Source organism: Excalfactoria chinensis, chromosome 3 (assembly GCF_039878825.1).
Source record: "Excalfactoria chinensis isolate bCotChi1 chromosome 3, bCotChi1.hap2, whole genome shotgun sequence".
Lineage (NCBI taxonomy): Eukaryota > Metazoa > Chordata > Aves > Galliformes > Phasianidae > Excalfactoria > Excalfactoria chinensis.
The window spans coordinates 49,118,026-49,135,432 of record NC_092827.1 but is presented as its reverse complement, the minus strand read 5'-3'; the positions used below and the strand labels follow the sequence as shown (position 1 = coordinate 49,135,432).

Below are 17,407 nucleotides of genomic sequence, written 5' to 3'. Positions count from 1 at the left end.
TTCACTGCCAAAATTAATCTTTTTTTTTAATATCAGATACCTCCACAAGTTGATTAATGTAAAGTCTGAGAGACATTTATGTATTCAAGTCGGCTGACTATGAGCTGGAGTTGTACTGAACTATGATTTCAAAACTACGGCAAACTGACTGAACAGTTCCTGAGGAGGAAAGTGTCTCTGCTGCTCTATTCCACTCACTGCTTACTCATGTGCCACGCACCACTGGAAATGCCCATATGAGTCAATTATCAAACCTAAAAGTAATGGAAAGGCTAGATATTTTTTGTTTCTGGAGTGAGTGATTTGCAGAAAGCTAGAAATGGCTAGAACCAATGTGAAGGTGGAACTAAGCATCTAGGAGAGGCTGACAAACAGGAGAGGAAGGAAATACAGTCTTTTGGCTTTAGGGAGCTGTTAGATTTGCCTCAGTTTTTCCCTGTTACTTCCTGACTGATCTAAAATTGTGTAAAACAAGAATGCAGACTCTTTGAACCTGTAAGCATGGGTAGGTTCAGCTTCTTCCTTCCTGGATTCTGTAGTTTGTAAGAAATGAGTCGCTACTGCTGTAACTCATCAGTTACAGTAAGGAATAAATAACATTTTAAATTCCTACATTAAATTCCCATTTTCCTTTAATTTCTGTGCATTTAAGAACCCACGGTTGAATGTGCCACCAGTAAGTGATATGAAACTGTCTGCACTTTCTCATCAATATAGCTGATCTGACATATTAAAAAGCTAAAAGCTGGAGAAGCTAGGTTACTGTTGAATTTTAATGTTGACATAGTCTTTCTGTTTAAGCCTTTTTGGTATGTCCTTGTGACACCACTCCCCCAACACCAAAAAAATAAGAGAAAAGACAAGCTCCGAAATCATGTAATATCTGGAAAACTTGAAACAACCACTGTGATCATTAAAAATAAAAATAATATATTAAAAAAAGGCTTCAGTTCATTAGTGTGGTATCCTGACAAAACGGCAACATGTTATAATTTAATCACCAGTGATATGAAATGATCTTGTTGCCGTAGTCAGAAATTGCTGCGTAGGATGTGCAAATTCAGCATCAGTAACACTGCACCCAGAGCTGAATTTCAGTGTGCCTTGTGCCCTTTGATTTTGCAAAGGTTTGTTAGTGTGATGTTATGACAGTTTTTAAGTCCCTAATGCTGAGTGTTGCAGAAATGTGGTATGTCAGACACATCCTGAAGTACTAGAGCGGTTCAGACCTTGCAACTCTTAGGGTCAATGTTAAGAAACTTTGTTACGTTCCAACCAGCTGAGTTTAGTAGAACAAAATGAGTTTTGCCTGTTTGACGTTCTAGATGTCAATCTCTGAGCCAGATTTTTGAAGAGCTCCCCCTTCCCCTTTTATGAGAGACAAGTAAAGAACATGACCCTGAAATGTTCCTGCTTTAAGAAGCTTTTGAGTTTGGTCCAGGAGTACTTTGTTTGGCTTGCTTTGGTCTTGATAAACCACATATGACAGAAATAACAATTTGGGAAACTGAGGTTATTAATATAGGTTATTAATATCTGAAAGGAAAAAAAAAGTTACCTATGAATGGCTGTTTTTCATTACAAAAAAAAAAAATCTTGTAAAATATTACTGTGGATCTTTTCTAATGGATTTTTTTTCTCCAGTCCAAAAAGCAGATCTGCTGTTAAAAGCCTTTATTTGAATGAATTCCAAACAGCTCTAGTTTCTTCTTCATAAGAAAAGACTTACATAACATTTTAGGTTTCTAGCATAAGTAATTTTTTATATGAGCCTTATTCTGGATTTCACTCACTTGTGTTTTTAGGTTTTGGCAGCCTGTAAGGAGTAGCTGAAACTTGCTTCATGGGCAAGGCCAAGGTCCTGTGTGAAGATGGAAACTACTCTGTAAATAATAGTGTGATAATGGAGGTGGCAGTTTAACTGCGGCTGAGACCCACTGAGCTGACACCAGGGCAAGAGAAATAAGTCATAAATGGGAGTTAGAAGAGAGTCTTAGTAGGAGGGGCATCAGTACTTGCAACAAGGCAGGGAAAATGCAGTGGAACCCATGGTATATACTATACAGCTATATTGTATATCTGCAGGGAGGGAAAAGGGATCCAGGCACCACATTATGAATAATGGGCCTTCAGTCCCACATTGTGGTTCTGGTGATTTGTGGTAGGTTATCAGAGTTCATACTGCACACTTCAGTGAAGTTACAGTCCCTGGAATAGCTATCTGTTTTGTTTTCTCTCTTTCATGTGCTTTTGTAACATACTGGGAGCCTTGCACGCTTTCATAAAGCTTTTCAAAGTCTCCTGCTTCTTTCTTGGTCTTCCAAGCTACCTTGAGTGCTCAGGCATGAGAGCGAGGACAAGGGACCAGTTCCACGTCTTGTGTAACATTTCTACCATGTTGAAACCTGTAACGGGGCCACCTGATACCTGCATGTAGCATGTGGTGGTAGGAAGCATGACCTGCTGCCTCAGAGCTGAGCAGCCTGGCCAGCCTTCTGGGGTGTGCAAACCACATCAGAGCCTGGGAAATGGATTGATTCCTTTAAAGTTGAGCCACATAATTTTCCTTCCTGTCAGATTTTTTTATTTTTTTTTTTAAATGACAGGGGGAAAAAAGAAAAAGAAGAAAACTCTTTTTTTGCTTCCTTTAATACTGCTTTTGGAGCTTTAATCAGTCATGCTTTTTTGCGTGCCTATTTCTTGCCCTGTGATCTGTCATCTAATTCAATTTTTCATTCCTGTTACAGGAAAAAAAAAAAAGTCTCTATAATTTCCAATATTGAACTTCATTTATACCTTTTAGAACATATATAATTTTTTTCTGGCATGCTTTTCTCTGTGAAGCCACAGGCAAGAAAATGTCAGCCTGAGGTAAAAAATAAAAAGTAGATCTAAAACCCTTAATTCACAGCTGCTGGGTGAACCTTCATCCTTAACTGACTTTTGAGAGATTCTGTTTCAGAAGGAGATTAGAAGAGCCATCATCATTAATTGCAGCAGGTATTACAATGAGAATCACCTACAGAAGACTTGGGTGGCCAAGTCAATGAGGCTGATTCCTTGGGGGTTATATACAGCAACTTCTTTCCTTGCATTATTTTTTCCCTTCCATAATCTCACTCTAATTAACAGTCTTTCTGGTTCTGTTTTATCCTCTCACCTGATCAGGAAACTGTTTGAGAAATAAAACTTTTCCATGCTCCAGTCATTATTCTGGACTGATTTTGGTCTAGTTTAAATCCTATTATTCAGTAGACCTTTTTCCTAGTAACAGTATTGCTTCTTCCTTTTGAAAACAGTACTGTCTTTGAGTTGGCTCTGTACCTTTTAGAGGCTCACCTTCCATTGAGTGCCTCAAAGTTTAGGCAATGGGTGGTGGAATTACACGTACCTGAAGTTCTTTATTCTTGAAAACTGCATTCCTCCTAAAATGACTTCTGCCTGTTCAGCATTTTCAACTTCACTGTCTCTGTATTCCATCTCTGCATGATTTTTTTGTTGCCTCTAACTCTTCTTTTGATAGTATGCCTTCCTTTTTTTTGATCCACTAATCCACTTCTCAGAATTTTACTATATAACAAGTAAATCTCTACATTTAGTTGAAAATATGACACTGTAAGGATAGACAGCAGAAGATGCAGTTGCTTTAAACTGAAGAAAGATAGTGGTCACGATCCAATAATAATTAAGAAACTGTTTACCCCTTTCTGAGGATCAGGGCTTGCTAAATGCTCCATAGGAGGCAGTCTCCAAGTAGAAATGCTTCCTTTGCAGCTGCCAGCCATTAAATGAAGTTAGGGAGGTGTGAACCACTCCTTCTGGTCATGCAGGTGAATAGCTTGCTCATTTGCTCCCAGGTCTGGCACTGCCCCTTCACCAGGTGCTCAGTCACTGGTTCAGGCCATAACCTAACAGTTCCCCATACAGACCATGTTATTTTTTCCACATTTTACTTGACTCTGTGTTGACGTGAGAAAGAATGATAGGATCTTTTAATGATGGTTAATAACAGTTATGTTTCCCCACACACGTGCTTCTCACTGTTAAAGTCTGTCAGCTCTGGGATGTGGACTCAGGTTCCCTAGCCAACCCAGAAGTGTTAGCTCTTGTTCAAGGTAACACGTCTGTAACTAGGAGTCTATTTCTGAGTCCATGTTTTGACCTTAATTCTTAAGAGTTCTGGAAGATGCATTGGAAAAATCTGACTGGAGGGCAGCAACAAAGTTAAAGGCAATACATGCTGGCAAAATGTGAGATAGTTTCTTTTAGGCTACTTTATGTGAACATTGAGCAGGGGGAAGTGGATGCGCTAAGCGTGTTACAAAATAATTCCGTAACTATAAATAACATTCTGTATAATCTGTAAGGCAGTTTGAAAAGAGCTGTAAGAAAAGCGAGCTCTCTTGCTGGTGAGATTTGTTATGCTGTCCTTAAGCCTACTCCTTTGACACTGAGTTTTAGAAAGCACGTAGAGCTGTCTGTACTTGGGAGAATTTTTTTTTATTTTGGTTCTTGAATATCATTTTAATGTATTTAAATCTCAAGTAAAGAAGATGTGTTTGTGATTTATTTATTTATTTTTAATCCCCACAAGGATTTGAGAGAGCTGACTGGATCTACATCTTTCCAGTGCATTCCTATAGTGAAGAGTACAGATTACTGTTTATGAGCAGGAGAGATGACTAATATGCACAGTGTCCTCTGACCCTGGTGAAATTTGAGATTGCAGAGCAACGCTGTGCCATTGTACATGCACATGGGACGTGGTTTCTCCAAACTCTTTTAAACCATCTTCTCATTGTGTTCTTTATGTTTATACCATATAGGTGTCCATATATTTATGACAAAAGGATTTTCAGAAAGAGGAAAGATTTGAAGGTTTGTTTTTATGATGTCAGTCTTCATGGACTGTTGTGGTCAGTTCCTTTTTTTTCATCAGTTTCACAGCATTTTCATTTTGGAAGTCTCTCTTCATGTTATCACTGCTCTGAAACAGCTACTGCTGTGATACTTAATTGTTTTATTATTTCTCTGTGTTGGGTAGGAACATGAGAGGCTCTCCATGAGACGGAAGATATGAGAGAAAAGCAGGGGAAATTAATACTAGTAAGTTGTGCTGGGGGAGAACCGAGCAGTTATGGCTGATCGATACTTACTGCATTGCGAGATTGAGAAATCTGCTAAATATGATTAGCAAGGAGTCATTCATTACGTTTATAATCAAGGCTTTTTGATCCCTTTAGAGCCTGTCTGATTAAGTGAGATTGAAGGACAATGATGAAATTATGACTTACTTCCCAGGATAAATCAATTTGTTAGTATTTTCAGAAAACAGGGATGTTTTCTTGATGATAGTGGGTGTAGTAAAATAGCTGAATTTCAGACAAATCTTTAGCTGTTTTATGTAGATAATCCATTGATGGAGTACCTGGATAATTATTTGGTGGTGTAGTGTTAAAGAGACCCTGCAAAATATAGCTAGAGATGGATTAATTACTCCCAGCTTGCTTTTTGGAGGAGACAGTCTTATTTTAACAGTATCTGTCAGGAAGGCTGAAATAAGGACAGGAAACTGTTCATCATCAGCTTTGCTGACTGCCTAAATTATTTTGGTCTTATACTGGAGGTTTCTTCTACAGAATATTCTTCCTGCAGTATCTTCCTACTTCAGCATCCATTTTGTTTGTGAAAATAACTGGTTAATTTGACTGTTGTTTTAGTGGGAGTTTCATAGAATATGGGTATAGTTCAGGTTGGAAAAGAACTGAAGTCGAACCTTGGCTGTAATAACCATGGAAAGCTTGTGTGTTAGAATATGGAACAAACCTAAAACTAGGAGCTGGCTTATTTTCCATTAAAAATGAAACTAATAAAAGTATTCCTAGCCTTTCTAATAAGATTTATAGTCCTAGGAATATTTTTGAGAGACTGAATACTTATTCAAGACAAGTTGTCACTAATAGAACACAATATTATATTTTAATTGCAGTGAATTAAATTACCAGCTTAGGTCTGCATTGACATGAACTGAGCCTTCGCTTTAGTTATATCAGGCTTTGTGTGGCTCAAGGCAGCGGTTCGTATTCAAGTCTTATTTTCACAATTATACCCAGAAATTGTTTTTGTTGTTAAAGGATTCTGGAGGAGTTTTGTGTCAAACTGCCACAGAAAGTTTATATACAAGGTCTTAAGAATTTGACTTTCATAGTATCTTGACGCCAAGAACATTCTGCAGTTTCTTGCATGCATTAACATCTGTACGTGTGTGGTGGGGAGTGCAGGGTTTAGATATATCAACTGGGAAGGTATGAGGTATTGTTCTGCCTGAGATTTGACGTGCAGGTGTCAGAGGTTGACTGAGCATGAGATCACTTGCAGGGCCATCCCCCTGCTAAAGAAAATGGGGAGAAGGCAGCTAGTATCCAAACTGCGGTCACGTGCTGCTTTGTGAACCATTCAAGGTAGTGTGCGTTGGCAGCAGTGCCTGACTGCTTCTGTGATGGCCTTGCCCAAGCTTCAGGATGACTGCACTGATTGTAGGTTTGCTTGGCACTTTTGTGGCTATAGGAAGAGCTTTATTCTGTTGTTGGCTGAAGGCTGCTTTGCATACTTGCATCTCCTCAGGCACAGATGGACTCTGGTTTTTATGTGCCAAGATGGGCAGTATGGGAGATTCCATCTGCTCAGATCCTATAGTATGTACTGCACTCTAGAGACCTAAGGCAGTGCTTTTTCCTCCTGTGAAAGAAACATATGGTGGCTTCTTTCTTTTAAGGAAAATTCTCTTACATCCAAGTGCCCACATTTACCTCATCTAAAGTTAACTTTTTCAGCTGTCTACTTTAAAGCTATTTTCTTTGCAAAGCCGAAGATGTAGTATGCTGTCTGGAAGATAATACTTGATCTATGTGGTGTGAGGGACCAAGCTGAAGTAAAAGGCTTTTGTTCCTAAATCAGAGCTTTTGTTACACAGATAGAGGAACTGGTAGTTTATTTACTACTCTGATGCTGTAAGTTCAAGAGACACAATTCTCCCTTACTTGATTTTAACTTATTGCTCCACAGAACACCTTAGTTGGCTAAAAATACTCAATCTGTTGCACATCTTTTGCAGTATTTTGTGGATTAAGAGCATTGCTCTTTTTTTGTTTTGTATTGTTTGTTTTTGTTTTTGTTTTGGTGGGTTTTACATGAGGAGGAAAAGGAAAGGGAAGCCAAAGTATGGATATTACCTGTATAATTCTGTCTGCTGCCTGAGTCACAGACACTGGCTGCAAGCAAGGACCCACCATCAATACCATCTTCTGTGCCACTTGGGATGATGGAGAAGTGTAAGGAAGGTGGAGTGAGACAGTGTGCAGGTGAGATGATGGGGCAAGGATTGTATTTTGAGAGAAGGGAAGCTGCAGTAGAGTAGGGGAAGAAGTGGCCAGTGGACTTGGGATGTTCAAACTCACAGTTCATTGTGGATTTAAGAGCTAATGTGACTGCTGACGGTCCTGTTAATACTCACCAAGCAAAGGTGCAAAATCCTGAGCTAGTTACTCATGAGCTTTTATCACTCATAAGCCAAGTCCTCAAATGTTAATGTCCACGTGGTGAAACAGTTTCTGTTAGCACAATTAACACCATCTACTGGCAATGTAATGTCTGACCTCTAATAAACCCTAGAACTTACACTTCCCAGCAGCATTTATTTTAAAAAGCTGCTTTGGCCACCTGTCAGTTTTGCACAGTTGTTGCTTAATTTAACAAGAGTTAATTAAGCTGATGGCATATTGATGGGTGTATTATAAAAACATAGACATCAGCAAAATTTTATTGAATTTTATTGAACAGCTTCTACTGTTTGGTGGTTAAAAGAAAAGTTCAGCCCTTGGTTCCCTTCTTTCTGTTACCGTTTTCCTGTTGTTGTTTCTTCTTTATTATGTTTCTGTGCTTAATGTGGTTTAGATTGTTGTCTGAAAGCTTTTGATGTCAGTACTGCATTCCTGCTGGTTTCACAGAGTACCGAGCATCTTAGGGCCTTTGATTCTCTTTTTAAGAGTCATCACTTTGTAGAAACAATCACCTTATAGATTTACCCAAAATATAGATTTATTTCATGGAGTTACCAAAATGTATGGAAAAAGTTAGCTAACATATTTGGTTAGAGAGCACATTTGACCCAAAGGCCTGTTATTTGTGTTGACTGGAGACTTGAGAGGAAGTGGTGGGAGGCCAAAGTATTTGTGGGAGAGATGAAAGTCAGCTCCTGCAGTTCTGGCTGCCTTCTCCAGGACAACCGTAGCTGAGAACCAGGTGCTGCAGCCCTGTGTGATGCTGGCTGCCTCCCTCCTTGATGTGTGTCGGGCCAGATCACAGGAGAAGACTGGAAGTAAGGATCTGTGTCCTTATATGACACTGAGAATCAAACAGGGTTGGGAATGAAATCCAGGTTGCTGACAGCACGTTTAATGTTTTAGGCATCCCTTTTTCCATCATGGCATTCAGAATCATAATGTCAGAAACTTTTAAAATGCATAATGTGGTATTTGTCAGTAGTGCCTTTGCCTTGTCAATGCTGAATTTAATTCAAACCCCAGAAGTTCAGTAGATGAGGAAATGAGGACCAGCACAGACTGTAAAACAGTCTGTATTCTACCCAAGGAGCTGATTATACCTAATGGAACAATTCAGTAGCAGGAGTGCTATAAAAAGCTGATTTGAAAAACTTAGAACATACATTTCAGTTTGCATTACATTTTCAGCCTTCATTGTGTATGCTCTAGCTTCAAGTAGCTGGAAGGTGCATTAGTGCAGGAAGCATCACTCTTAGCTCAAAAGAAACGCTGCCTTTAAGGAAGCAAGTGTGCCTGCTCAAGGATGGGACTCATTCGGCTGGCTTGGTAGTGGCAAACATGGTGTTCTCACGTGCATTGTCAGTGATGTGATGTGACAGTCAGTTTGTGGCCACAATAAGATGTCAGCAAAGGACTCCTATTGAAAGTGGAGGGTTTGTAACGTTTAGCAGATTTGAGAATACGTTGAGATGCACAGCAGGAATATTTGCTGCAGCTCATTTGCTTCAGATGACAAACCCAAAATTGGATGTGGCCCCTGGTAGCTGTGTTCTCTTCCTATAGGTGTTGTAGTGTTTGTAACATGGAGTTATAATGTTCTTAGAGAAGGTTTATGCTGCTCTTTAGTGCTTCTATTACCTTAACTTTTCTTCTGCGTTTAAGATACAGAGATTTCACTGTTCTGAGGGACGTTTCTCTGCTTCTGAAGTCCTTCAGTTACACTGTATATGAATTATGGTTGATAAATGCTTTTTTCAGCATTGTCATGCAACAGATTTTCATTTTTCTTAGGACAGGGCAGGCATATGTCCAGGAGCCTTGTTGTATGACCTTCCCCTGGGATGTAGGAGACACAGATTTTGATTCTCTTGACCTAGAAGACAAACACAAGCATACTAACTCACATCAGGGACTCATTTTGTATTCATCTCCTGTTGTGTTTCAGACAGGGCCAGTAATAGATGAATAAGCTATAAACAGCTCAAGAATAGAATGGTGCTTCTGTCTTCCGTTTTTTTGATGTCTGCATCTTCGTGTTTAGTAGTGTTTGATGTACTTTTTGTTACATAAATTCATCTACCGTTAGATCAGATCTGTCATGTCTCAGAAGACAGACTCAACCCCTTTCATAAAACAGAGAGGGAAATACTTATGCAAGGCTGCAGCTGGTGATATTTCAAGGCTGGTTCCAGGCAGCTTATCAGCAACCTTTGCCTTTAGGAATGTGCAAAATCTGAGCTCAAGTCTCCTTCACTTCCCTGAGCAGAAGGATTGGAATTGTGCAGAGTAACTAAATGGAGAGTGTGATGGGCGGTTTCTAAAAGAGGTGACATAACTTAGGATTCATAGTTGAAAAACCTGAGAAACCAGACATCTTCCTTAAGTTTGAAGACAGACAGAGACTACATTTATACTTTCTGTTGGCCACTTAGTTTTCTCTGTGGTGCTTGTTGGAAGGTGCATTATATGGAGAGGTGAATCCCTGTGAGAGCCTGGAACTTGGAGCCAGACAACTCATTTATTTTCCTTTCAGCTCATTTGGTTCCATTTTCTGTGAAGAGGATGACAACAGAGCAGGGTCACAAATTCTTTCCCACACAGTAAATTCTTTCTTCTCTTGATGGTACTGAGGGATTGGCCATGCTTCTAATATAAAACTCAGCTTTACATGTGAACTTCCAGCTGTGTTGCCAGTACTTACCAGATGAATCCATGAACCTTCCCACAGTGTGTTCACTGACATGTCTGTCCCTATGACCTGAACCCAAGTGCCTACACAATCTCAGATTCAACAAATGGGGCGCCACCTTACTCACCCATTGTGGCTGTGTTATGAGGCTGCCTACAGATCACCTAGCATGGTGTGACTCGCTGAATATGACCACTTCTTTTTTTCTTTAATGCTCTGTGTTGCTCAGCACAGCTAGAATTAAGCCCTTCATAATGTTTTCATTATCGCTTTCCCAATAGGACACTGGGTGTCAGCAAATTGCAAAGTAGGCTGCAGCAAGAAAGGAATTTTGGAATGCTTGCAGAATTTGAAGAGGAGGGACCTGAACGCCTTGGGATTTGCTGCATTTGGGAAGCACTTGCTCATGTTAGCTAAAAGCCTTTCTTCACCTGCAACACCATTCTCTTCTTTTTGTCACGTTAACCTTCCTTCACTGTCTCCACAAAATGGCTTTCATGCAATCTGGCATGTCAGCTGTTGCCTTTGTGCATTGTATTGGGGATGGGATAAAGTATTGTAAGCTCTTCAGCCCTGGTGCTTTGTAACGCATCATGAATGCTGATAGTGCTCTCATTAAGGGGAAAAAAAAGCAACCAAACAAACTCACAATTAACAATAACTACGCAGATTTGGGAACAGTGAGTTTCCAGAAGCAGATCCACTTTTAAAGATTTTTCTTTCCATTTTTAAAGCTATTCAACTTGGTATTTTCATTATAGAAAACTGAATTGTTGGGAAACAAACTCATGCGTAGATCTTAGTATTACATGTTTTATCTTCCAAAAGCCAGTTAGTGTTTGGATGGAAGTTAATCTGCCTCACACATATAATTCACAGGCCTTGTGTTAGAAGTAACAGCAAGCAACCACGCCACAGAAGCATATCTTAAGAATGAGAAATACTGGCCTGCTTCTGTACATCTGTCCTTCATGTTTCTATTTCGAGAGACTTTTTCCACTAACCCGGTGTGTCAGTATGAGTGCCATGCAGAGAGTACCATTCACTGCAGCAGAGCTCCTGCAAGCAGAGAGCTTAATCAACCCTGGGGCAAGCTCTTAAACAGAGAAGGTGACAGACTGTGGAAACAAAGTAAAGATGTGAAATATTTGAAAACTATCTCCTGGAGAGGAGCAATTCTTTTACCCACCATAAGGCATAAATAGAATTCTGTTACGCATTGTGTGGCCTAAATAGAACATCCATTCTGACCTTCCTTTTACTGCAGTGAGTAGTTAGAAAATCAAACTTGGGTGGACTCTCTAAATTAGAACAACAACAGGAAACATAATGAAGCACCAGTGATGTAAAAGTTAAGATATTACAGCTCTAGCTGTAATTAGCAGACTGTCAGACTGCACTTTCATTTGGAAGCAGGAGGGAACAAATAGAGAAGCAAATACCAGAGAGCTGAAAACTGGAGTCACTGCCCAGACTGACCTCTGAATGTCTGTTTTTCATTGACAGGTTGATGACACCAGGCAGTGAGATTCGATTTGTCCATAAGCACATGGGCCTGGTGCCAGGCTGGGGAGGAGCTGCCAGGCTGGTACGAATCGTTGGCAGTAGAGCTGCCCTCCAGCTGCTGAGCGGGGCTCATGGGGTGGACCCTGAGAGAGCTCTGCGTCTCGGGCTGTCAGAGGGGACCTTGTCTTCTTCAGATGAAACTGGATCACTAGAAGAAGCTCGAGCCTGGCTGAGTCAGTACACAGAGGGTCCAGCGAGTGTGATTCGGGCTGCAAAAAAGGTGGTCACAGCTGGAAGAGAACTGCCACTGGAAGCTGCCTTAAGGACAGAGAAAGATGTTTTTGGAACTGTGTGGGGTGGGCCTGCCAATTTGGAGGCATTGGCTAGAAGACAAAAGCATAAATGATGGCCAATTCATAATAAATATTCTCGTTATCTTACATGTGAAGCTTTCATCAAAGCAGACAATAGATTGAATCGTGTAATGCCAGTTTAAAGGAACAAGTTCTTAACATTCCTTTCATTCATGTCTGGCAGACGTATTTGGTGTGCAACCACTGAGTAATCCCCAGGAGATCCTTCACTGTTCTAATCACCCACTGAATGGAGATTAGTGGAATTCGTATGTAAAGGTAAATACTGTGCTTAGAATAGAATATAATTATTTTGCAATGAGGCTGAAGATTATTTTCTTTGGAGTAATTTCGTTTTTTTTTTCTAACTGGTATAGAAATGAATTGTGTGAGAGACGAGAGGTTTCTTTATTTACAGAACAGGTGTGCCCAAAGCTATAAAAGCTGAATTCCCCAACATGTGGCCAGTGCCTTAAAGCATCTTTGAAGCTTTGAAAACTGATCAGAGTATAATTTTTTCATCTCTGGTCAGTTCTTGCTATAATTGTTCAGGAAGTATGTATATACAGTTCTAACTCACTGAAGAGCTTGTGGGCCTTGTTTGCTGTTGTGGATCCAGACATTATTTAAGTGCATTTAGGTGTCTACTCACAGCTTTGGAAACCAGCTGCCAACATATGCATGTGTGCATTCCCACAGTCTGGGTCTGTGTTGCTGGGCACATGCAAAGCTGCAGACTTCATTTTTCACTTTGAATCTTCTTGAAATTTTAGAAGGCCGTGGTGTATAATGCTCCCAAATAAGATTTATTTGTTTTAACTGCATGCTCTCCTCAGTACTTCAGCATTCATGGGAGACTTGTCTGGAAAGACTTGTTTTCCTTAACTCAGAGCCCAAATATGTACTACTGTACATATTTGGGCTCTGAGAGACCAGGTCACTTGGAACTCAATAACCATGTGTATGAGAACTGTTAGGTCATGGCCTGATCCAGTGATTGAGCACCTGGTGAAGGGATATAGCCAGCCCTGGAAGCACAGGTGGAAGCAATTCACCAGTGCATCTGGAAAAGGTGAACCCAGGGTCTGCCCCTCCCTTATCTCGTTTAAGGGCTGGCAGCCAAAAGGGAAGCATCTCTACTTGGAGATCATGTCCTTAGGGAGTTTCCAGGGAGCCCTTCTTTATTACTAGAACGTGACCGTTACCTTTCTTGGGTGGTTCGAAACTGATTAAAGGAACCTATACCAACTGTTTCCTTTCTTACACCATGCTAGCGACTGTGTGAATTACTAGGTAACTCAGCAGGGAGCTTTTTCCCTTCAGAAGTTAGAAACTGAGACAGAGTTCCTGCTTTGGCCAATGATTCTTCATTTAGAATGTAACATCTGTGAGAGCAGAAACATACGGGCATATCCATAACTGAGGATTTCCTGTACAGCTGATTAGAAAGCCCTTGTCTCTTAATCCAGCAATGATGAGGGCTGGACCTGGAACCCATGTACCTCAGGGAGCGTGTTAACAAGGAAACTCTGGGCTATTTGGCATGGACACTTCTTGCTCTCACTAAGTGTAACTGACTAGGTGCATGACCCAAAGTTCCTTAGGAAAAGGAAGTGATTCCTTGCATGGAAATCCCTGTTGATTTTCACAGTGTGGCAGGATTACCAAGCTTGAGATGGTGAAGTAACTGTATGTAGGTCTGGGGATCTCGGGACAGATCAGTGCCAGGAATCAGGCCTAAGTGACCCAAGATTCTGTAGCTTTTGAGCATGTATTATGTTTTGCTGGGTATTTTATTTTGTGGCTTTCACAGAGGGGGGAGCGTGTGTAGCCTAAAGCAACCAAAAGAAAAGAAATGCTGAAGAAAGGGGTGTGTTTTGAGCTGGCACCTTGCAGAAGATGAGCAGCTTTGCCCTGTTGATCCCTCCTTTCTGCTTTCACATGTTATACTTCTTTCAAAGGAAGATTTCACAGCTCTCTACCCTAAAAATAGCATTTGTAATTTTTACTTCCAAGTTAGAGAAGAGATGGGAACAGGAACACAAGGAGAGGGTATTGTCTGTTATGTGCTTCCACTCCTCCCCTTTTTTATCTAGCAGCTCATTGTTTGATAGTCCTGTGCTGCTGGGTGTTTTCCTATATTCTAAAGGGTTTTGACTCCATGACTTAAGAAATAAGGATGTTTTAATATAATAGAATACTTGATATATTAGTAATGAAGCTGATGTGCTTTTCATGAAGTTTCTCAGGTTTCCAGAGGGATTTCAGATTGCCTGTATCTCTGTACCTTCAAAGCATGCTCTGCTCAGTGTCCCCCCCCCCAAGCCCTACTCATCATTGTGAAGTGATAGCACCTTACGTTGTCAGTCAAAAAACTATATGCTTTTTATGGCAAGTTAGTAGGTCTCTGCTAGCAACACAGTGAATTTGCTGTTGCTAATACTGTGATCTTTTTATAATGGCTGTGAATATTACTTAGAACCGAAGATAGACCACTTGTATCTTTTTCTTTTAATCCAAGTGTCAGGCTATGAGGCCCATTAGTATATTCTCTGAGCTGAGTGATACAGATTAGGAAGGTGGGAAACTGCAGCAGAAATGCTGCATCTGTTTCATGTATACAGTTTGAACTTGACCTGTGCTGTCAGTAAGCAAAACTAGGTATGTGCGTCCATCCTGTATGTACAGGGGCCCTCTTTAATTTGTAGGCATGGAGCTGCTTCATTTAGCAAATGCCTTTCTCTAGCAATCCTCTGTGTGTTAATAAGAACAAGGCGAGTAATTAACTGCTGCTACAAACAGCCATTTCAGGAAAGGTTACAGGAAACACATTTTGCCCTCAGTTGGAATCACAAATACACCAAACCCTGCTGTAGGAGATTCTCATAGGTGTTTGCTTTGATCAAAGATTCAACGCACAGCCTAATACTGTGTTCTTCGTCTTAAAAATAAGTACAGTCCTTATTATGAAAACCAGCCCAAGTAAATTACTGAGTGCTATCGTGAGGGCTCCAGGCTGAGATGAAACGGAATCCCATTTTAGTAATTTCAAGCCTAAGTGGTCAATTTCAGAGCACTTGCTTGTCATCCTGAAGTACCAAATACCTGTAACCAGCAGCTAACAGGCATTTATCATTTCCTTAGATTTATTAAAGCCTACATGCTGCTTCTCCTGTAGAAATGATCTAAAACTGAACAAGCACCAAAGGTACAAAATGAATTAAAAACCCAATTCAGAATTCATATCATATCATAGTATCATAGTATCGTGCGAGTTGGAAGGGACCTTAGAGATCATCGAGTCCAACTCCCAGGTTTCGAGCCCCCTGTGTAGCGAAGTGGCACTTCTACCCCTGCTCCACAGGGGGGATTCGAACCCGGGCCCTCAGGTGCCGCAAGCAGCAGCTTATACCACTGCGCCACTGGGGGCACACAATTGATCCTCCCCAGTCTCCTAATTAAAAGGAGTACTAGCTTTTGTATTTTCTAGGGGCTAGTTTGCCAACTCCCTCCTCAGCAAACAAGGTTTTGTATTCCATTGTGAAATTCCTGTCTTATTTCTTGCCTCTGTGTATTGGCACGTGTTGATTCTTAGCTACGTGTTGAAAGCTTGAATACTGTCACACCGAGGATCACTTCTAGCAATACTGATACTTCCCCATATCTGCTGCTACCCAACCTTTGGCAGGAATATACTTAACAAATGAAAAGCCCAGGTAAACCAAGTGTTCTTTCTGAACACCCGCTTTATTAAAGAAAAGTATATGCAGTGTAGCTGTAGCTTGGCTAAAATAGGTACAGAATAAGTATCCTACTGAAGGTAATGGTTTAAGTATAAGGCGGGAATTACTGGTTGCTACTTCTTCCTAGTGTGATTTGGGAGAGGGTTTGCCACTCTCATGATTAGCTATTAAGCTTCCATCAGCCTTACTTTAGTTTTAGTAATTCATAGCTGCAGTCAGCCCCAGGGAGCCAAAAGCAATGTGATGGGTGTTTGGTCTGAACAGAAGTCAGTTTCTGCTTTGGTCAGAAACCCTAGTGGATAATCATTGACAAAATTCATTGTGTATATCTATATATAAACACACAACATATCTGTATTTCATTTTGAAACTCTTCAAATTATGTATATGGCAGGTCCTGTACTTTGCATCTTGCTTTACCGGGGCATGGCCTTATGCTAAGTGAAATACTGGAAGCATTCTTACTGAGTATTTTATGGCACAAAGTTAGACTTTGGTTAGAGCCAGTGTATGGTAAAACAAAACAAAAATGTGGCAGCTAACAAATGAAAGTAAAAAGCACTCCAAACTCCTTCTTTCCAATGGTCACATTACTGGCTTAGTTCTTTATGGAACTGAAAGGTAAAAAATCTGTGACCAAGACTACTCCTTCCTAGCTAAGAAAACAGGAAATATGCTTTCATCTGTCTCGGTCTCCTGTGTAGTTTCCTTTGTTCACTGACCCACTGTCTCACCTGTGGGCAGAGAAATCAGGGATGGATGCAGCTTTGCCTAAGAAAATGCATGGCAGCCTTTGTTACTGTAATTAATTTTAGAAACTTAAATCTACCATTCTTAAAAACCAGCCCATTTAATTCTCTCCAAATGACTGTATGCCTACAGCACCTTTTTGTTTGATGGTTAGGAATACTTAAGAATCAGCTTTCGGTCCTTTCTATTCAGGGACACATGCACCAAAAACTAGGGTTTCATGAGCTTTATTTAAAGGCTGAGCCCAACAAACGAATGTTTCTCATTTTTTCAACTGTTATAACAAAAACAAGTTGTACTTCAGATCTGGCTTGTCAACTTTTCTAATAATCACACTGTAGTAACTGGGACCAATGTGTGAGTGCGTTTCAAATACAAGTCCCAGATTATCTGATCTCTGCAGTTATGAAGCTTTGCTGTGAAGAACAGATAATAACAATCTAGTCCTTAACATGTCTTCTGTATGTTAAGGTCCAGTGTATTACCTTCGCTCTTTTATTTCGACACTTCTGCTGCTAATAAGATTGGGTGATACTTTTGCCCACTGCAGCAATGAAGTGAGTTGGTCAGCACTTGAGATAAGAAGTGTGAAGCCTGTGTAAGCAGTAAGTGTGTTGCTTGTGATTGTTCATTAGACAGACGTACTCCTCCTAGATCAGTGTGCTGGTTGAAATAGTCAGGAACATAAGAACTTAAAGATGCCACTCTAAACCAATCCTTGCTTTTGGCAAACACGGGAAGCTGTTTTATGATACTTTTCCTTCAAGTTCCTCCAATTAAGTTCAATTAAATTGGAGACATATC

The 17,407-nt window shown here is 40.4% G+C and overlaps 1 protein-coding gene across 7 annotated transcripts in view; it reads left to right on the top strand.

Moving 5' to 3' along the window:
- The window catches only part of ECHDC1 (ethylmalonyl-CoA decarboxylase 1), a 36,118-nt gene extending 23,571 nt beyond the window's left edge, over positions 1-12,547 (top strand). For 4 of the 7 annotated variants that reach the window (XM_072332582.1, XM_072332581.1, XM_072332577.1 and 1 more), the window contains one exon: positions 11,758-12,546. In XM_072332582.1, the coding sequence (XP_072188683.1) occupies positions 11,758-12,163 (406 nt within the window). In that variant the 3' untranslated portion in view covers positions 12,164-12,546. Of the gene's footprint in view, positions 1-11,757 lie in introns of all 7 variants that reach the window. The other 3 variants (XM_072332584.1, XM_072332583.1, XM_072332580.1) reach the window with 2 other exon arrangements.
- The last annotated feature ends 4,860 nt before the right edge of the window (positions 12,548-17,407 follow it).